General features: G+C 40.0%; 1 protein-coding gene across 3 annotated transcripts; it reads right to left on the bottom strand.

The window, feature by feature from the left end:
- Nucleotides 1-72: 72 nt before the first annotated feature.
- On the bottom strand, nucleotides 73-21,636 carry LOC129179521 (TNF receptor-associated factor 2-like). 3 transcript variants are annotated; one of them, XM_054772846.1, is made up of 10 exons: nucleotides 20,913-21,636; nucleotides 18,535-18,613; nucleotides 18,203-18,301; nucleotides 16,021-16,182; nucleotides 15,771-15,845; nucleotides 15,579-15,653; nucleotides 10,808-11,296; nucleotides 9,900-10,077; nucleotides 9,685-9,833; nucleotides 73-5,916 (listed from the first exon to the last, which is right to left on the bottom strand). In XM_054772846.1, the coding sequence occupies exons 1-10, from the start codon at nucleotides 21,098-21,100 to the stop codon at nucleotides 5,698-5,700; spliced, it is 1,713 nt and encodes a 570-aa protein (XP_054628821.1). In that variant the 5' UTR covers nucleotides 21,101-21,636; the 3' UTR covers nucleotides 73-5,697. The 3 variants fall into 3 exon arrangements, with proteins under 3 accessions (XP_054628821.1, XP_054628822.1, XP_054628823.1); XM_054772847.1 differs by lacking the exon at nucleotides 15,579-15,653; XM_054772848.1 differs by lacking the exons at nucleotides 15,579-15,653; nucleotides 15,771-15,845.
- Between the last annotated feature and the right edge of the window lie 924 nt (nucleotides 21,637-22,560).

The following is a 22,560-nucleotide window of genomic DNA, read 5'->3' on the forward strand; positions in this document are numbered from 1 at the left end:
ACGGACTTCATGGGTAACATTTCACACGCACGGTGGAAACATTTAGATGGAAATGTCAACATCTCACTTTAATTGTTGAAATAAAATTACATTCATGTTTCATGTTTGCAATAATGGAAACATTCTTTGTCACAAAGACGTCATCAAATAATAACAACGATAAATAAAAACACACAAATCAGTCCCGTTGGGTTTTTGTTTTTGAAAGCACATTCACAATTCGGTGAGTTCAAGAACAAAAACTCAACAAAAAAAAGGTACAGGCACTTTTTCTGCAACAGTAGATCATTACACTCATGGAGAGTAAAAAATAAAAATACTACAGTAATAGAACCTTTGCTGCTACAGGACGCATTATGACACAAATACAACCACTGTATGTCATACTGACGCTTTTTAAAGCCTGAACGCACACACACACACACACACACACACACACACACACACACACACACACACAGATTTGAGAGCAGAGGAAAATACACATTTTCACAAAAAATGAATAATGAAAAACGAATGACAGAACCAAGTCTGAGTGTCTTGTAACACCTCGTGCATGACGTACCAGGCACATCATCACATGCAGCGTGAGCATATTGGTTCTTTTTCAGAAGAATGTGTTTTGCACATATACTGCAGGTAAAATGAGCATGGAACATTTCAGTCAGCAAATACATTCCACTGGATGCTGACACATCCAACCATAGATGTCCAAAAGTGAAGCTATGTGCAATTATGTCAAAAGGGTATTAAAGAACACATGTAGAAAGATAGCCGCAAAAAAAGACAAGGAAAGCCAAAACACCAGCTCAAACCAGTGAGTCATTCCCAAGGAACCCTGCTGCTCGTCAGTCTAGCTGGTTCCGTTCCAACTGATGGCCTTTAAAAAGAAACACCTCATGACAACTAAAAGCCAAGAGCTATGTCAAGTGAACATCATTTGACCACGAACTGGCCATGACCAGGCGCTCTATCCTCGCAAGATTTCTGACTGAGGACGAGGAAGAGAATTAGTTGAGGATTTGTCCAACAACAAAGGAACAGTGGCAAAGAGCTTGAGAAAGAAATAGCAGGTACCCACGCTAACCTACTTACAAACATTGTCAGTTGCCAACATTCGGACACAGGAACATTACGTGACCCAAATGTAGAGTGGGATGGTAAAAAAAAAAGGCTGTTTACTCAGTATCAGATCGGAGAGGAAATCAGTGGTATCGCACATCACTAACGCGAGGTAACTTACTGTAGGGGAAGTGTGAGCGGCGACTTTCCAGCATGCTTTGCAGGGTATAAATGAGTATGAAATAGCATTGTTTTGCATGTATATTAGTGTGAAAGCAACTATTTCGATACATTGTCCCACGTGTTATTTTTGGTAGCACTGAGTGAGGTAGGCGCAGTTAATGTCAAGCTAATTCATTAACAAATTGAAGTTTTCCTCCATGCAACTCAGGCTTTACCAATGCAGGGCACGTGAGACGGGTTTTCTACCAATAAACGGCCTAATTATGGAGACTCTAAGCACAAAAACGGCAGGTTTTTCCACAAAAATGGGTGACTATGGCACTACCTCAAAAACAGCATACCAACAGTGAAGCGTGGAGGTGCTGACATAACAGCAATACGGTACTGGAAAACATTGTTTCATGATGAGGATGAAACAAGGCTGGACATGTCAGCAAGACAACTCTTATCTGGCTTCTGAGAAAGACAGTAAAGCTGTGAGAAGGGCCAATCACGCAACTTCAATCCAATGTAAAACCTATGGAAGGTCAGAGTTTAAAGACGAGGCCCACGGAACCTTCAAGATTTGACACAGTCACACCTGAGCAATGCACCACTTGCTTCTCCTTACAGGAAGTTGGCATTACTAACAAGTATTAAATATATTTTAGCATGCGTGTTCAATACTTTTTCACATGATGACACATACGTTATGGACATCTATGCTTTGAAGTTGTTGCATGCGCAGATTGCAGTGGTTGTTACGCACATCTGTGTTCAGTACTGCATTTGTTGTATTTGAATACGTGACAGTTTGCGTCTTGACAAAAACGACAACATACAATTCATGATCTTGGAAGCTGCCGTTTTTAACAACTGGTCCCAGGATACCTTTTTTTTTTTTTTTTAATGCTGGCAACCATCAAATCAATCATTCGGAAGTTCCTTGTAAAGTTCATAGAAATAAACACTGAAATAATGTGAGCATCACTCGAAGACCAAATGACCTTAATATCAATGTCCATTTGGAATAAACGTGAACTTCCAACATAAGTATTAGACGAGTAATAACAGAGTCCATGACTGCGCCGGGTTCAAGGTGCCTCAAAAGTGCAGATTTCACACTGCATACGAGTCTTTAAATGGTGTAAATCAGTCAAGTCAAATCCTCGTGATTGATCAGATCTGCTTGGCAATGAAACATGACATTGCCTTCCTATTGGTGGGAATGCTCCATATGAACCAATCAAAGCATTACCGGCCATTTGGTTGCTGAGGGAAAGCGGAAGGGGTAAGTCGACACAACTATTTAACTTTGTTGTACAGGTTTTTAAATGCTACATTTTAGATTTGCATTCTGTGTTACAAGAAGAGTTCAATACACCGTTGTCACTTGGCCCAGGTCGCTCTCGTAAAAGAGATTTCTAATCTCCTGGTTCAATAAAAGTTACGATTTTTTTTCTTTAAATACACGTTAGCAGTTTTCACAGTCAAAAATCACATTTTTCCCTACTTGGATTTTAGGTCCAATGTGTTAAGACACGATGAAAAATGTAACAAAGGGTGGCAGTGGCTCAGGAGGTGGAGCAGGTTGCACAGAAATCAGAAGGTCCCTGTGAGTGAATGTTTGGTAGTGTTTGGAGAGGCCGTAGGCGCAAATTGGCAGCCACGTTTCCATCAGTCTACCCCAGGGCATCGGTGGATACAGATGTAGTTTGACACCACCAATATGTGAGTAAGGAGTGAATGAATAATGGCTTCACTCCATTGTGAAGCACTCGGGGTGTCTTGAAAAGCGGTATATAAAATCGAATCCATTATTATTATTATTATTATTTTTAAAAACTGTACAGTAATCCCTCGCCACTTCACGCTTCATATTTCACAGCTTAGTGCTATCATGATTTTTCAAAAATATATTAATAAATCGTGCTGCTTTGTGGTTGAATACGGTCTAGTGTCAGTAAACAAAAAAAAATTATATTTAAGCACGTTATGTATTTATTCCCCTAAATGAAGCATTCTCAAGCATAAAAATGGCTAAATGAAGTAAAACACAAATAAATATAAGGCATTCAGAAGACGCATTCAAACATGTTGCGATGATATGTAGTATTCTACACTGGTCACTAGGTGTCATTAATGTTACTGTAATGTTGGGTGAGACACACAAGCTTTGCCGGAACAACAGGCTTTTGTTGTAAATTTGAATGACCTCACGGCAGGCACAATAATCACTAACATGGGCTACTGTTGCAGCCATAACCCACGCCAAACTAAAACTCAACTCTCAACCCCCAATGTCACTTCCTTTCCGTGCCACTGGAACACATTTACAGCAACACACATGAGCATGAGTGTTATTTATGTCTTTAATATTTTATAATCTCTTATTGTATCTACTATATTGGGTAATTAGGAGTGTAAAGGTAACTATAGGGGTGTTATTTAATGTCTAAAGGGCTTTAATAATGTTAAAAACTGTGTTTAGAAGTTCTTAAACAGGTTTACTATGCACGAAATATGAAAAACTTACATTTATAATGAATCTTACTTTGCGAAAATCCACTTATTACCAATTAACCGCAATATACGAGGGATTACTGTATAGTCACACGTGAGGTTGTACTGAAAAAAAGGAAACCAACAAAAGCAAGACAAAACAGTTTTTAAGGAAAGATATAAAGGTCAACACAAAAGGTAAGCAAATGTGTAAAATCCTACGCTGGACCCCAGCGGTTTAAAATAAAGTACACAAATGCTGAGATATGGCCAGTCAAAAAAATTTCATCTGGTGGAATTTGGCAATTTAGCTTACATACAGTATTCACATAAACACAAACACACACCACACACACAGAACTGCTCATCTTCAAAGTACTGCATTGAGAATTCATGGAATTCAAGTCCTGTTCACCACCACAAAATGTTCACCATTGATGATGTGAATGCTTAGGAAGGAGATAAAGTGTTTCAAAGCATCACAGTCTTACTACAACATCTGGCAAGCAAGTACACACCAACTGTGGGTTGGATCCACCTCTGTGGATGGGAGCTGATATACCACAAGATGTATCTGTCGCTTTTTAGCGGAACCTTGTGGCGTATTGAGCTTGTCCTGCCCACAAATGTAACATCAAGTCAATGCAGATGTACTGTACTTGCAAAAGTCATATATTAACTCATAAGAAGCCATCGTGACACTTGAAATGTCCTAAAATGCTCTGATACAGTGTTAACTCATTACAACCCTAAGCGCTTGTATAGGAAACATTTTGGAGACTTTTATCACTATCGATATTTAGCGAGTATTCAGACCCCCCCAGCAACTTTTTTTTAAAAAAAAGCTACGAGCGACAAATCTTCCTCAACAAAAAGGCGAGGCCTTTGGCGACAGAGTATATATCAGAGAGTATAGGCGAGACCCGTCTGTGTCTGCGATGCGCAAAGGTGACTCTGACCCGGCAGATCTCCTTACACATGTGCCCAGTGGTGCACCTGTTTTAGAACACTTCACCTCCGTAAAAGGGACAAAGATGAGTGCATAAGATTATAGCAACAACCTGCCATTGTTCAGTAGAGATGACAGCAGCTATTAACGCTACACTTCAGGTAAGGAAGTTTACTAAAAATAAAATAATCATCACCCTGTTTAAACGTTTACTGTTGCACTTTTTTAGAAACACTGTAAATCAGGGGTGTTCAAAGTGCAGCCCAAAAACCATTTTTGGCCCGCAGCTAGTTCTTTGTTCTTTCTAATGAGATGTACTGTATTATTAGATATTACACTCATTGGCTTTTTCACCTAGAACGCAAATCTTATATAGCTTATAGTACAATACCCTGACCTGTTGGATTGTTTTTAACATCTTTAATGTACGCATCAAAGTGGCCCCATTTTTCTGTATGCTATATCAATATTTTTACTTTTTATTTGAGAATTGTATTTATTGGAGAATTACCTGCCGGTAGATTGCAATTATCATGCTTCATGCTTCATTTTAAAAAATCATTTAATAATAATAATAATAAATAATAAAGAAGTTGTTCTACTTGGTCTGTGGTATATTCTCCATCATTTAGCACAAATTGGCTTCTTCTAACCTGTTGTTGTCCAAAAGTCATATAAAAGCTCATGTTTATATAACCTGTGTATGCTATATATTTGCAGGAGTAATTTTAAAATGTGTGTGAAAATAAGCTACTATAAATCTTGGGTATTTTTTCTGAACCCATGTGCTCCCAACTATGTCAGAAGAGGCACTCCCAATGTCATCTCCTTGGACTGCACTTTAAATCTGTATGTTGGTACGAGAACGCTTGTATATTTGCACAAAAAGCGTGTTTACTTTGGTGTGTAATAAATGTGTGTTGATTTGTTCCACTGTGAGAAAGAGTCTTGCATAATGCCAAGTGAATGAGACAGACGCTAAGGAAAAAACAAAGTTAGTGGTGATGCTGATGGAGTCAAACCTAGAGTCCAGTCAGGTCTACAATGGCCTTGATGAAGATGGTGTCATCGCGAATGTAAGAGTTTTTCGAGTCCAGCTTGGAGAGCGGACAGAAGAGCGGGCAGCCGCTAGCGATGTTCATATCGCTGACCGGCCTCTGGAAGGAAGAAGAGGAGATGTCCGGCCTGAAGGCATCTATTATGTGCTCCCTGTTGTTCTGGTCCAGCAGCATTAAGGTGACCTGGGTACAGATATGTATTTGTTTAAAAACATGTTTTAAAAATTTCTCCTTCTTGAACTGACATGTGCCACCAGCCATTAACAGCAATGATTAACTCTTAACAATCTTTGACCTCACAGGTAGGTGGCGCAGCATGATGACGCAGCCACACACATGCTACTTTTCAAATCACATCCAAAAGGCAGACTTCGAACTGCAAACAAGTCTTTAAATGGTGAAAGTCGGTCAAGTAAAACCAAATTTCTGAACACTAATGGTCGCGACAATTTTGTCGTCGCAGCATTGCATTATTTCTCATTTGGAAGTGCTTTCAAAGCCAAAGTAAACAGGCAATGAAACACCTTCCCGGTGGTGGAAAAGCAAAGACAGGCCTGATTTTTCCATGTGGATGATCTAGGATGTTATATTCAGCTTTCTTGATGAGGACAAAATGAAATGGGACACATTAATTGTGTACAATGTGTAAATACTAACTGCCCGAGGCCTTTCCTGGCTTTGAAGCTGAATAATTACTATTTTAACTATTTCACTACATTTAATTGTTGTCTGTTAAATCTGTACAGGCCTTTTTGAATTACAGTAATTTATGGCAATTCATTCGTTGACTGGTGAATTTCCGTGAAGTCGGATTCCTTATTTATACATACAGTATTTTTGGAGTTAGAGCAAAGAAAACATGTTTATGACCTTCTAAATAAGGTTTTTAACATTATTAGAGCCTTCTACACATGAAATAACACCACTGTAGTCACCTTTAGCCTCATATTAGTAAATATAGGAGACATATTTAAAGAAAAAGTAATTTAAGCCGTAAATAAGACATAATATACTAACACATTAGGAGAGTTCCTTGTTGTTCCTTTTGTACTTCCACTTTCTGTACAGTACTACAGTGTCTTTCAATGCGTCTTCTGAGGGCTTTATATTTGTACTTCAGTTCATTTGTACTACTTCATTTAGCCAATTTAATGCTGGAAAATTCTTAAATTAGGCCTAAAATACATAAAATTAAATATGGATATTTTCTGACTAATAATAGGTCGTATTCAACCACAAAACAGCATGATTTATTACATAATATATTTTGAAAAAAACGTGAACAATCTAAAATTTTCCCTACTTTGATTATGTTTTTTGGTGGGTCCACATCAAAATAATAATAAAAAAAAACAAACAAACTGTCAAGTCAATCAAGTGAGGCTGCACTGAAAAAAGGAAATCAACCGAGGAAAAATAAACAGTTTTAAGGTGAGCTATAAAGGTAAACACAAAAGTGTGTAAAAACACTAAAAACTACTCTGTACGCCAAATGGCTAACCCAATCCAATCCAATCCACTTTATTTAAATAGCACGTTTTATAAACACTGTTTCCTAAGTGCTGCACAGACTAGTAAAACCATAAATAATAAGTAAAAGTTAAAATTACTACAGTAAAAACTAAAAGATCAAATAAAAACAAAGAAACGTACAAAAGTAAGATATTTAAAACAAGAAGTAAAAATAATAAAAGCAATAAATCCAACAAGTAGGTAAAAAATAAATAAGTAAATTAAATTAAAAAACTAAAATAAACAAAACCATTAAAACTAAAAAATAATAAAAGACACAGAGCACCACATGACTCACACCGAGTTAAAAGCCAGAGAATAAAAGTGGGTTTAAGACGAGACTTAAAGCTTTCAATTGTGGGGGCCGTTTTTACATGAGGGGGCAGATTGTTCCACAGCTTTGGGCCAACTACGGAAAAGGCCCGGTTTCCCCTGGTCTTAAGTCTGGTCTTAGGCACCACCAGTTGGAGCTGGCCTTCGGACCTCAATGTGCGCGCTGGAGTGTAAATTTGGATGAGGTCTGAGATGTACTGAGGGGCGAGCCCATTCAAAGCCTTAAAAACAAACAATAAAATCAATTCTAATGAAATATATTATTATATTACAGTCAAACTTGTCTATAGCGGGCACTAGAGGGAGTCTGCAAAAGTGGCCGCTATAGACAAGTGGCCTCTATAGACAGATTGGCGTCCAGTTTGAATGTTGACCAGTAGAGGGGAAAAAAAAGAAAAAAAAGGGGGAAAAAAATTAATAATAAAGTTGACCAGTAGAGGGCACTGCGGACTGCGGATAAAAGTTGTAAAGTTGTTGTTATTATCATGGTTCATGGTTTTAATTCATCCTGAACATGCATGAGTCAAACAGTAGCACATCACATAGTACAATTCACAATTTTGTTTGTCCAAAAAGGAGTAGGAAGAAGCAAAGCTTAGTTAATCCTACCCCTCATCAGTTTCACATCAGTTGCAATACATTTATTCACCTCTTGTTCTTCCAAGTGTACTTTGTAGGTCTACATGACAATGTAGTGCAATCATAGCCAAGGTTTTTACTTACTAAAAGGAAGCTAGAGGCTTAATAATAACTGATAGAATATATCCAATGTCTTACGCTTGTTTTTTATATTTTACTTTTTATACGGCAGAGTTGTCATTACAGCTTTAGTTCATCAGGAAGTGACGGGAAGTGACGGTGGGCGTCCCGAGCAGGAGAGCTAGGCTCAGTGCTAGCTGTAAGTTTCGAGAGAGTTGGGAAGTGTGTTTATGTTGGCGTGGATGTAAAGTCCTGCAGTGTTCTCCGCTGTTAATAAAGCCAATAAAGCGCATCGGCGACGTGAGTCTCTCCTTCCCCACAACAAGCGGCATTACAGTATTGACCAGTGCACATCAGGAAATAAACGGTGTCATTTCTTACAGGCATTGCCGGGACAGCTATGTAGTGGGGCTTGTTTAACCTTTTCCTTGTGGGCAAGCAGGAAGGAGAGACGATGCTGAGAGATGTGTGTGTGTTCTGATCTGCTGTCTGGTGGCCGCGTTCAATAAATAAAGTTGGCAGAAGCAACAGGAGAAGTTTCCTTCTTTGCTTCGGAGCTGAATAACACTGACAAGTTAACAGACTAGTACCGAACGGAAAAGAAGACGTCTTTTTTTGTGTCGAATACAGAAGATGAGGATTTTGATGGATTTGTGGATGAGGATTGATCAAAAATAACGTGAGTGCACTCTAAAATACTTCAATTAAGTACAACCGAACTCAGTTTTGCTCCCGCTGCCGCATGCATGCTAGCGTATGTTTTTTTTTTATTGTAGCGTCGCTGGGAGCACGTCCTGTTCCCACCCTCTTTTGCGGTAATGTTTTGGTGCAAATGCTCTTAAAGTTACATGTTTGACCAGGAAATAGCAAGCTCAAAAGAAGACGGCTTTTTTATGTGGAACAACTGACAGTTTGTGTGGATCTTGTGAATGATTGTGACTGAGCTAGGACTCAGTAATTAAAGTCTACACATGACGGCTTCATTGATTGAAAAACAAAACTTTTTCGTTCATGAAGCTTCTACTTGAGTTGGTAATTTGGCCGCTATATGCAGTCAGATATTGACCAAGGGAGACAAAATGGGTGGCCGCTGGTCGCGTTGGACAGGTGACTGCTATACACAGGGTCTATAACATGTAAATTTGCTGCGGGGGATTTTTCAGTGGCTGCTATAGGCAGGTGGCCGTTCTATAAAGGTGGCCGCTAAGACAGGTTTGACTGTATATTACACTAACTTGCTACGTCACCTATACCCCAAAGTTAAGATGTTTTGACCTTTCTGTATGTAGCCCTTGGACACCACTGGCTTATGAACAACTATTGAACCACCACCCCCCAGTCTCAGCTCAATTACATCTCCTCTAGAGGGATGGTCATCAAGATAATAATATGAAAAAAAGACCTCACCTTCTGATTAAAAGGCCACTTGAGGAGTGCATCGCTGTGTCCTCTCATCACCACAAAGAACAGTGATAAATGGGTGCCCCGTCCTGTCCCGTCTCCATTCAGGTAGATGCGCAAGCACATCTTGTAGCCATATTTACTCGTATAAAAGGCTGGAAAACATGAGGGTGTCATTGCCATTTTATACTAACTCAAATGTCAGACATCACATAGATTACCCGGCGAGAACATAGCAGGAGCTCGGCCGGCGACAGCATCCTGCCTCTTCTTTGTAAAATCTGAGATCTTCCACACAAAGATGCCATCATAAGTGGCTGCAGACATCTCTCTCATTTTGCCCTCCATCTCCACAATGGACAAGTCCCTCAGACTCACAGTTCTTTCCAGCTGACGAACCTTGAACACAAACAAATAAGATGGCAAGGATAGCTTTTTGCCTGTGTAGACTACATTTAGAGGTGAAAACAACATAAAAGCAGAGAGCTGTCTACGGGTGGAAAACAAGCAATTGTGAATCTGAGGGAAGATGGAAAACCAATCACACCCATTGTGAAAACGTTGGTCATAGCCAGTACAACCATTTGGAATGTCCTGAAGAAGAAAGGAACTACTGTTAGGTAAGGTGCTGTTACTACTAGGTAACAGACATGGAACAGGTAGACCAAGGAAAACATTTGATCAGAAGTATCACTATCTACTCTTCATAGAAGACTTGCCGAACAAGAGCACAATGGCTACACCAGAAGGTGCAAACCACTCATTAGCAAGAACAATAGATAGGCCAGGCTGGAATTTGACAAAAAGTACAAAGCAGGCTATTCTACCCAATCTGAAAGCGAGTGTAGTGTAAACATTCCGTGCTATTGACTGATTGAATAAGCAAGACACACCTGTCAGTCACGTGTTCCAATACTTTTGCTCACATGAAAAATGGGTGCTATCTTCTAAGTTGTGCATCCGATCCACATGTAATACCTGAAAATAAAAACTGAAATATTGCTCTCAGGCCTCATATTCATCTTTTGATGTCAAACCCAAATGTTTTCAGTCTACAGTGAAAATAAAGGACTTTCCAATACTTTTGGAGGGCACTATATGTGTGAATGGGAATGGTTGAAATTGCCACCTTGTTATTGAGGATCTCAATCTTGTCCTGGTCCAGTCTGTGCTGGCGGTTGTAGGCTTCCATGGTGGTGCAGGAGCGCTCCATCTCACGGTTGAGGACACAGACGACGTTTTCGAATGTATTCACCTTCAGCTCCAGCTCCTGGCAACGCCGGCTCAGCTCGGCCACCTTGGTCTTTTCGCTCTGGAGCTGCAGCTCCAGAGCGGCGCCCACAGCGCTGGGCAGTGGCGTGAAAGAGGTGGTGAGGATCGTCGGAGCACACGCACCCTGCACCGAGGCTGAAGAGCCACCTCCGCCGAGCTGGCTCATCTTCAGTTCTAAGTCTCTGAGGGTTTGGTGGAGCTCCTGCAGCTTGTGGCCTGCCACCTCCAGGCTCTGAGGCTGCAGACTCTCGAGGCTCACCTTAATGCCCATGATGAAATGCAGAAGCAGATTGAGGTGTTCGTATGAACACTGACGCTCATGGTCATGGATCTTCTCTTTCTCCACCTGGATGTCCAACAAAGAAATAGAAATACATCAAGAGCAATATTCCTCATCTTTTAGATCCTCCAGAAATGATCATGTGTTGATGTATGTGGGGAAAAAACAAGCACACAACAAACAAAATAATGGAGCTTTTAAAGATGTACACAGAATGCTTTAATACTGAGTATAATCACTCAACCCAAATATATGTTGAGTTTAGGACAGTGAAAATGAGTAATAGTAGCAAATATTCAAAGAAATTAAATAAAATATCTCAGTGTGAGACCCTGAGAATGTTTGTGTTATGAGTACCACCTGTGACTGAGGGGCCCCACATTCAATCCCCTGACTAGCTCAGCGATACGGGCATTAACCACTGACGTACCCCTTAGCAAGTAGGGCTGGGCGATTTGGCATGTATCACGATATTTTTGGGATATGATGATATGATTCAATTCAGCGGAGATTTGTCTAAAAAGCTACAAACGTTAACCCGTTATAATGAAATACACTTGTCTCAACTTGTAAAGCACATTTTTTTATTTATTGGTAACGAAGCGCGCAATACAGCAAGTGAATTTAGTGTCTACCAAACTAAGCATGTTGTATTTTTGACTGGGTAAGTGTAGACATGCTCGCTGACTCTGTTTCACGCTTCATGACATACTCTTCGTATTCAACTTTGTGTTTGTGCTTGAGATCGTAGAACTAATTTGTCGTGTTCCCACCTTTTGCTGTTGCTTTGCAAACTTTACATATGATGATCTCTTGCTCCATTTCTGCTCTATCGAAATCAAACCACTTTCATATCACAGAGATGTCGGTTAATTAAATGCAACAATCCTTATATTTATTGATGCAATCCATCAATGGACAATTTTGCCCAGTAATTCAGAATTGGATGTAGCCTGGCTAACTTTTCTAATGGGATGTTAGCCTCTGCACACATTGCTACAAAATCTTCAACAAACGTGCTGTGTAATGCCTGTTTTGTGATTAAGGAAGATGTCGGCACCGATGCAATTCCAACTGCATATGTAAGATATTTTTATGACACTTTACACAGTTAGACGACATGCGTCAAACAGCACCCTTATTTAGTAGGCCGGAAGTGTGTTCTGTGTGTGTTGAGAATGTCCGCAAGGCGAGCTGACTGCAAGAATAAACATGCTTCTCATCTATTTTTCACTCAGAACCTGCACGTCGTCATCGGGCATTGTAAAACGCTCCTTTCATCCAGCCCGAGTCACACACACATAACCAAACTAGCATGCTAAACTAAGCTAAGCACGCTCTGTAAGAGGAGGTTCCGCTAACTTTCGCAAGTGTTTATTGCCATTTCAACATGTTAAGTTCGGGAGGAGGCGGGTCAGTGTTCGTAATGACACGATTGAGTGGTCCGCTGAGTAAATACTTCCCCAAACAAACATTCCTTCTCCTCATGATTACAGCATTTCATTCAAATTATGTCAATTTCCGCGACATTCCGCCTTTAAACAGTAAATTCCGTTTTTATTGGCTAATTCCACGATTCCATCCGCGATTCCGTTAAAGCGGATCACAGGGCCCTGTCACTGCGCAATACGTACCTGGAACGCAATCGGTTCAACTGGGTTCTATGCATGTCCAAAACGCGTTTACATCCGGTCGGCCTATTTTTCGGCAGTCACATGTTAGGCATGTGTAATCTACGCCATCCGTCAATCTATTTTACCGCAGCAAGCGTCCCCCCCCTTCACTCCCAAAAACATTAAGATAGATAGAAATTTGAGAAATAACAACATAATCAATCTTTTTTTTCTTATATCATACCCATAGTGCAAGTGGACAATTTGCAGTGTAAGCCCTCTTTTCTTTGTTTCATAAATTATTTTACGTTTTTTTTCGCCACTGTGTTATTATAGACTGGTAGGAAAAACTGGTAGGAAAAGTGAGTAGAGGCGATCCCCACAATTCGCTGAGGTTATGCTCACCCGCGAATGGCAAATAAACGCCAGTAGTTGAGGCTCCTCAGCTACATGCCCACCGGGGCCCCACCGCCTGCTTGCCCCGACGTTGAGGTGCGGTGCACCTCTTTTTGAACACTTCACCTCCATAAAAGGGACAAAGATGAGTGTTGCCATTGTTCAGTGTGAGAATGGTGCTGCACGCTGCAACCCCATAAACCAGGGGTGTCCCAAGAGCAGCCCAGGAGCTATTTTTGGCCAGCAGCTTGTTCTTTCTAAAGAAATGTATCGTAAATGTGTATAAGCCGCACCGGTGTATAAGCTGCACCCACAAAATTTAGAGGGAAAAACAGATTTGTGCATATATAATCCGCACCGGTGTATAAGATGCACGTGTCCACGTCATAAAATTGCATATTGTGGTGCGGACAAGTCAAACTCATCACACAGCAAATTAAAACTAAAAAAGGTATACCTCAGGAATATATAAACATGTACTAATATGGGTTTAAAATTAAAAAAAAAACATTTTAAAGTTTTCCAATAATGCATTTTGTCTGAGTAAACCATTTAATTGGAGGACAAGCAGCACAGAAAATGGGTGGCGGTGCTGCAATGCTGCCTCTGTCCACCAGAGGAGCTCTGAGCCCAAAGGGAGGCTGACGCTCAGACACAATGCATTATGGGAAAACTTTAAGAGTTGTTTTTTCCCCCATTTTAAACTTGTATTGGTACATGTTTGTATATTTCCGAGGTATACCTTTTGAGTGTTAAGTTACTGTGTGATGAGTTTAGTGTTCTTTGTAAGACGACACCGTGACTCAGACGGTTATATTGTTATACTGTTATATATAATGACCTCCTGCGATTTCCAATGGGTTGACAAGCCCTTTGTGAGTGCACTGATAGCTCGTAATTGCCAAAGAAAGAGTTAGTTTCCTCAATGACTTGCGATCGGCACAGTATTTAAACAATTACTAGTAGTTGTTCTGAAGTAAAGGAGATGTCACGAGATTAGACCATAGACCATAGACCATAAATTAGCCATGCCGTATACGCCACTTAGTCACCTATAACATAAAGCTTGTAGTACAACATACTGACCTACATTAGTTTGCTTTTAGCATAATTAATGTACAGAGTGGCCTCCGCATCCTTCAATTTTTTTCTGTATGCTATATCAATATATGCATTTTTTTAATTACCTGACAGTAGATTGCAATTTCATTTCCATGCTTCTTTTTAAAAATAATTAATCACAAAAAATAATAAATAATTTGGGGAGAAAAAATAGTTATGCACATGCTCGTTATGCACAAAAATGTAACAAACCATAGTCCAAATACTGAGGTACAGACCGTACCGTGGGTTATCTGCACCGTTGCACCTCTAGTAGCAAGTCGTGTCACATCATACATGTATGCTGTATTGTTCATTTTAAGCTTTATTGTCAAGTATTTATTAGGTGTGTTACAAGACACTCAGTTCGCATGACGAGACCATAAAGTCTACGAGAACGAGACGAGATGAGACGAGAGTTGAACATTACTATTAAGAAAAGTACAAGGAAAAAATATAAAAAATAACAACAACTATATATTGCAATCTACTAATTGAATTTCTACTACATTACCTTGCATTGCTCCCCATAAGGCTACACTCTTCTGCACTCTGTGTGTATGCTAGCGGCCCTGCCTCCACCCAGCGAGATAAAGAGAGTGTATAACTGACAAAAGGGCTCACTCCATTCATGTCGTTGATTTATGGAACCAATGCAAAGAGTGAACCGTCTTCCTGCCTGTTTGAAGGCGGGAGACAAGAAAAACATACACACAAGCACATGGCAATATATTGAGGCCAAAAAAATGATCGTATTTATCTTCCTTCATTGTGTGAGTAAGACAGTTTTTTTGTCACGTTTTAATCCTGCGAGATCTTGTGATACTCCTAGTATTTATAAATGATTACCGATTGAATGGGACGTGTTTTCTATGGGAAAAACAGAGAGAAAGCATGAATAGGTGGCTTTCCACAGAAATTTTATTTTCATGGCCAAAAATCTGTGAATTTGAGGGGATGTGAATGCTGAATGGTGAGTATGCGTGATCCACTGTACTGCCTATTAACACCAATCGGGAATAACTTTGATTTGACTCAAAATGAGTATTCTTAGAAGGATTGCATAGTTGGTATGTTTGAGGTTTGCTATCAGAATGAAAAGTTGTGATAGCAATGAACTCCTGTCAGTGTCATCACTACTCCAGAGGAATAATGTGGCCAGTTCATTCAAAGGATCTAGCAGTTATGACGTTAGCTCGTGACACACACAGCAAATTATGATGAAAATGTCTACTTACAGATGTATCGCAGCCAACAACATGAAATCTGCATGGTGCTTTAAATTTACTGCAGAACTTAATATGGTCCACATACTGCAAAACAAAAAAAATGAAAAAAGCTAATGATCTACAGATTACTTAATCGATTTAAGAGCCGCAGCTAAATGAGTCAATGAGAAGAGCTTTGTGAATTCAAAACATTTGTGATACCTTTTCTCTGGGTATCTTTTTCTTTGCGCAACCTTCACAAATCATTGGGTACTTTGGACAAATTTCATCATGAGCCTAAAAAACAGAATAAAGAATCATTCAACCAAAAGCTTGAACACTATGCTGAGGATGTAAACTGTTACTGTGCTCACACACACATAGTAACTGTCAAATACATGCATACGCGTTCATGCCAGCCTCTTCCAACATGATAGGGTTTCTAAACAGCGTGCATAGCAGGATATCTCACCTTAATGTTCTTTAAAAGGAAGGCTTCTTTACAATATTTGCAGTTGAGCGTCCTCTCTGGACATTCTCGTTCATCGTGGCGTTCCTGCTCGTTGGCTCGCATCAACTCTTTGCAGGAAGGACACAGGATGATGGCAAAGTCACAGAGGCCCTCGTGGCTGGCCTGCAAAACCACAAAATTATTCAAGGACCTTGAACAATTTCACAGAAAAAGCATCAATTTGCACAGCAGTATCAGTATCAGCAACACTGGCCCTGTATTTACAGTAGATCTTCGCTTTTCACAGGAGTTACGTTCCAGGACCGAATGAGGAATTGTTCGCCTCTGATTTCGTATCAACATTTGCAATAAAAGGGGCTGTTGCAATTATCAGATGAGATTCAGCTCCAGATGCCATCACTTCACGTCTCTGCACAGCAACTATGGTGCGTTCAAACAGCGCCAAACAAAGTGGCAAATGTCAACGCTTCAGGATAAAACATTATCAGTGAAGCATAAACACATAAACATGTAAAACTGTGGGCATTTTTTTTTTTTTTACAATACTAGATGTATGCCTTACATTTTAATTGTGTTATCACATTCTTACCAACTTATGGTGTACAGCGGTAACAATTCATCGATTATGCAATTAATCGGCAACTACCGGTATTTTGTTATTGGATTAAAACATTTTTTTTATTTAAAAATGTTAATATCCTCCGTTTTCAGCCTCTCAAATGTGAATATTTTTAGTTTCTTTAGTCATCAAAGCAGACTTATTATCTTTGTGTTTTGGGCAAAACAAGATATTCACCCACATCAACTTTGACTTTGGAAAACAGCGATGGACTTTTGTAATATACTGTAATTAACTGTTGGTGTTTGGTTCATATTGATTTGGTCTGTCTAGGGCAGGGATGTCCAAATTTTTTCCACATAGGGCCGCATGCAGGAAATTCAAAGGATGACGGGTGCCATTTTGATATATATATATTTTTTTAACCTAAAATACACGACAACCGTTTACAGGTGGGGATGCATGTTAACCTGTTCACAGTGTTATGGGAGCTGAGTGGAGAGTGGACAGGAAGTGATGTCGGGGGTTCAGAGTTTGAGTTTTAGCTTGGCATGGGTTATGGCCGTAACTGTAGCCCATGTTAGGGATTATTGTACCTATTGTGAGATCACTCAAACCTGCAATAAAATCCTGTTGTTCTGGCCATCAAGTCTGGTGCTTGTGTGTCTCACCCAACATTGCAGTAACATTACTGATACCTAGTGATCAGTGTAGAATACTACATATCACCACAACACCTTTGAATGAGTCTTCTGAATGGCTTATATTTGTCTTTTACTGCATTTTTATCCTTGAAAATGCTTCATTTTGGCACAAAAATACACTACTAGTAGGCCATATTCAACCACAAAACAGCATGATTTCTTAATTCATATATTTATGAAAAAACATGATAGAGTGAAGCCGTGAAATTCAAAGAAATGACATGGTTGTGTGAGGGAAATTATTGGCTTTCATCTTTTTTAAGCCCATCACACTAAGCACAAATCACGCAGAACCAGCCCGGAATGAAAACGTTTCAAAATTCGCGCCTTATTGGGGAAATGATTTCAAATTTGTAAGCTTGGCTCCTTTTTTCCTTGGCGGCATAACGTGATGTGAATTGGCGATGCGTCAATGGTGCGGACTTCTTGGGTTTCAGAACCTCTGCACTGTCCACGCCGGCGGCCACTGGTGGAGTTATCTTGGTTCTTCTTTTCCTTGGCGTGTGAAGTGATATGAATAAGGCGATGCTTTATAGTGACGTTTCAGCACCAGTTGGCTGCGTTTTTTTTCCCGTATGTGATCGGAATGTTGGTGGAATATCGTAAGAATATTTAGCATGCAGTCAGTGTGCAGTTAGTATACCTTTCGAATGCCGTTCCATATTTTTCCACTTTGAATCTACCTCAAATGTTTTTAGCATGCTCAAAACATTCGGCTGGCCACAAGAACGGGCCCTTGTGTAGCCTATGGAATGCACTCAGAATGCAGTCAGATTATTAGAATGCATTTTGAATATCCAGGAATAAACCACAAACTTTTATTCTGAAGGCATTGTGGCTCATTCTTCCTCTAGTGTGACTAGGGTATTACTGGTAACATCATTGGTATTTTAGTCAAAGTGCATGCATGAGTGCACACCTCAAAATCTTTAATGGTCCCCGTCCACGTGCAGCCTTCATTGGGACAGACGGCTGCCAAGGCCTCCACTTCTCTCCGTGCCGCATTGTCTGCAAAAGCCTGAGAGCAGAGGATCTCTGTCAACTGGTAGTCTAGTGCGTGTGTTTAGTTACACTCTGAAGGGTTGCGTTACTCTGTCATAGTTTCCAAAGGATCACAACATCACACTATTGCCTCGGCTCTAATATCTCCAGTACATTCTGTGGGACCACGAAAGCTGCTTCATCATTTTATCTCCGTAAGAATTTTATGCAAACTTTGCTATAACCCAGAGATGTATAAATTATACTTACACCTCCTTGCTTGAGAATGGAGGTGGGTTCCTCAAATAGGTTTTCTTTGATGCAAGCGTTGCATTTTTCTGGTCCAGAACTAGATGACAAGACAGAAGTTTGACATGAACAAATGCAGTCTGCCAATGCAACCCCAGTCCATCCACTACACTGGAAATATTGTCTGAGAGTTGTAAAAATTTCTTGCACTTTTTTTAAACAAGGTTGCATCTATTCGAGCCATTATATCGCACCCTTCTTTTAATTTGTCCACATCGACACAGTGCTCTAAAGTTTTTAATCAGTATCAACCTGTGTCGCTGGCTTTTATTACAAGTAGTTGACGGACTTAAGCCTCCTTCCTCTCCCATTGGCGCATGTTAGGAATATCATGAACAGCAGCCTCTCCTCTTGTATTGTGCCGTCCTTTGTAAATAAGCTGCTGTTTAACATTTCCTTAAAAAAATGGTCTTAATCCTTTAGCTTTATCAAATCTGCCTATTTCAAAACTACCATTTGTCTCACAGATTTTAGAAAAAAAACATACTTACACAGATACAGCCTTTTTTAGATGTAAATGGGATTTTAGATACCTTCCAGTCAGGTTACAGAGCCTTCCATAGCCTTCTGAGTCTGCACTTCTAAAAGGTTTTTAATGACCTATTTTTAATGACTGATTCTGGTGGTTCAGCCATTTTAGTGCTTTTAGACTTGACTGCTGCCTTTGACACAGTGGACTACGCTATTCTTTTATCTGGCTTGGAAAACTGTGTGGATGTCAGGTGGATTGCCCTTGAGTGGTTTAGGTCTTGTTAGGGAGATGCCTTACTATGGGACTTGAGGACTCCACCTCGTCCACCGCCAACCCTTGACTGTGGAGTCCCCCAGGGTCAATTCTTGTGCCCATCCTGTTTTCTCTGTACCTTGTCCCACTCGGTGCGATATGTAGAAAGCATGGGGTTGCCTATCACCTTTATGCAGATGACCGCCAAATTTACTTACCACCCACAAAAAATGACCACGCCCCCTGATACTCCTCTCTCGTGCTTAAGTGACGTCAAGGTCTGGTTGCCTCAAAATCATTTAATGCTCAATGAGGGGAAGACTGATGTTATCTTGCTGAATCACAGCAGCCCCCTTTTGGACTTGGGCCCCTTGAAGAACCACGTACATCCTGCAGCCGCCAGCCTTGGCGTCATGATAGACAGTGAACTTAAGCTCAATAAACAATCAATGCCATTGTAAAATCTTTCATCATCTTCGGCTTTTATCTAAAATCAAATCATTTTTTGAACAAGTCATGCACGCTTTTATTTTGTCACGTCTGGACTACTGTAATGCACGTTACTCTGGAATAAACCTCAATACACTCTCTCGCTTAGTTAGTCCAGAACTCTGCTGCACGGCTTCTAACAGAAACCAAAAAAAAGGGAGCACGTCACCCCAATCCTAGTCTCCCTGCACTGGTTGTCTTTGACAGTTGATTTCAGGATTTTATTGTTTGTTTTTAAGGCTTTGAATGGCCTGGCCCCTCAATACATCTCGGACCTCATCCAAATTTGCTTTGTTTTACTTATCTTATTTGTTTATATTTATTGTTGTTCTAAATGTTTTTTTTTAAATTTGATTTACTATTTTTTGTTTGACTAGTATGCACAGCACTTTGGAAACTGTGTTCATAAAATGTGGAATGGATTGGATAATTTAGACTTGCCGCTACCAGTAGGCCCTCGCTCGCAAACACATTATAACGGGACTGTCTGTGTACTATGTTAAATGTATAAAATATCATATGATAACACAACAATCAAAATGAACAAAGGGAGGAAAATCGTGTCAACAACCTGCCTTCGTTACAGTAAATAAATAATTTATCATCACCCGTTCTCCTTATGTCTCTAGACAAAGTCACAAGTAAATGTGCAAGCGATGGCTAGTATCGCTTTCGGTTATGTCGACACTCCCTCATTAGTGGCAATGGTAACAAACTGCATTTACATTTAGGCAAGCCAGTTTTATGACGTTCTTACAAATCATTACGACTTCTACACCTGCTTTCAGTAGAAAAACATGTCAGGAAGTAGCAAACCGTTATTGGCATCATTTATAAGGTTCACCCAACTGCCCCCTTTAAATGTTAAATGAGCTATAATGGTGTAGCATAACAACCAGCTGTTACTGAAACAAAGTAAATATAACATTATAATACATGTGATTAATGTGACGACTGTACGGAGGTTTAGAAGCTTTGTAATTACCTAACAGTTAATGCTGTGGCAATATATACATTATGACGGCGTTAAAATAATGTTTTTTATGGATGTTTCATTGTCCAGTTGTATATGAATGTAGCTAGCTAGCTCATTAGCCACATACATAGCCTTAGTGTATGTACCCACCTCACGATTTGCTTGAAGCAGAAGGAACAAAAGCGGTGGCCACACTGCGCCTGTAAGGGCCTTCTCAGGACTTTCTGGCAGGAGTTACACAAATGCTTGTCCTCCAGGTTGTTGGCCAAAATTTTCTTGGGGAAGCCAGGTTTGTTCCCTTCCAGGGAAGATGGTGGAGACGGCTCCTGGGCAGCCATTATTCCCCCTTCCACAATATCGGGGTACTCTGAGGGGTGTGTTCAAGAACGCCAACACAGCTGAGTGTGGCTTCAGCTACGACTCTATGCTACTTTACAATAAACGATAGAATTCTTTCTTTTTGACAACATGAAAGTGGAATAGCATGAAAGAGTGCAACAACATAAAAGACCACTCAAACGAAGACATATTTTTCAAGTATGTTAACGGGATTCGCGTCTACAAAAGGTACCATGTTGGGTTGAAAGGTGACACCTGATGATGCTGTGTTCACTGCTGCAATATCATGTTTACCTCTCGGAGGCGCAGGACGATACTGTACGGCTCTACAGTACAGTAGTAGCGATTTTTAGTATCTCCGCAAATGTATTTTAAGTTATCCATACATTTTATACACCGATCCTGTCCAGGGTTGGGGGAAGCTGGAACCTAACCAACGGATGTACGCTAAAAGGTGCATTGCATTGGTCACCTTGTCAATCACAGGACACTTGTAGCGACAACCCTACCTTACTTCTATGGAGACAACCATTCACACTGTTGCTGAGCAAAAAGGGTGAGTGGATCGTTCAATTGGGTATTCCGATACCAGATACACATACAGCACAGTACGAAGTCGATATTTGTCAGTTCTCTTCAATTTTTATTTACACAAAATGTATAGTGTTGTGTATAGTGTTATACATTGTTGATGACTATATATATATATATATATGATGTATAATACACACACACACATTGTTATTTTGTTTTGAAACAAACACTTACCTTAGGGAAAATGTGTCCAAACTTTCATAAAGAAAAATTAAAGAATGTGAGGTTGAAACACTAATAATATAGCTCATGATGATAATGATCAATTTATTTAATTTTTACCAGATGCAGAGGGCTAAGAAAAAACTATGGTTCCGTATATACCTGGTATCGAATCGACACCAAAATTTTCAGTATCGCTGCCTGTACGCAAGCGAGGCGAGTCAATTGCTACACTGTCAATGACCCGTTGTAAGTGTTCTTCAAAATAAAATACGTTTATCGTTCACTATGCTGCGTTGAAACTTGCTCCGTACCTTTCAACCCTCCCGTTTTTACCGAGAAGTTACCGTATTTTCCCCTTCTTTCACGGCGCTTTCCCCGTTTTGGTCATTCCCCGTATTTTAACAATAATGAAAACAATCCTCTTTTGCAGCACGGCTTCCGTTCCGCTCGGTAACACATCCCGTAGGCCGTAAAGGTTTTCCTTCAAAATAAAAGAAACACGCCAGTAATTAAGACGGTTGAACCACAGTCGGCAGCTTTGGTCTGCAGTCGGCTTTTTACACACACACACACACACACACACACAAAATCAAGTCAGATGAAAGACAATTTCTAAAAATGAGGTTACAACAAAATAAAGCTATTGAAATAGCTATTTGTAGCTTTATTGTGAAATGAGAACGGAAATAAAATGAAATGT

This window comes from Dunckerocampus dactyliophorus, chromosome 4, assembly GCF_027744805.1.
Source record: "Dunckerocampus dactyliophorus isolate RoL2022-P2 chromosome 4, RoL_Ddac_1.1, whole genome shotgun sequence".
Classification (NCBI taxonomy): Eukaryota; Metazoa; Chordata; class Actinopteri; order Syngnathiformes; family Syngnathidae; genus Dunckerocampus; species Dunckerocampus dactyliophorus.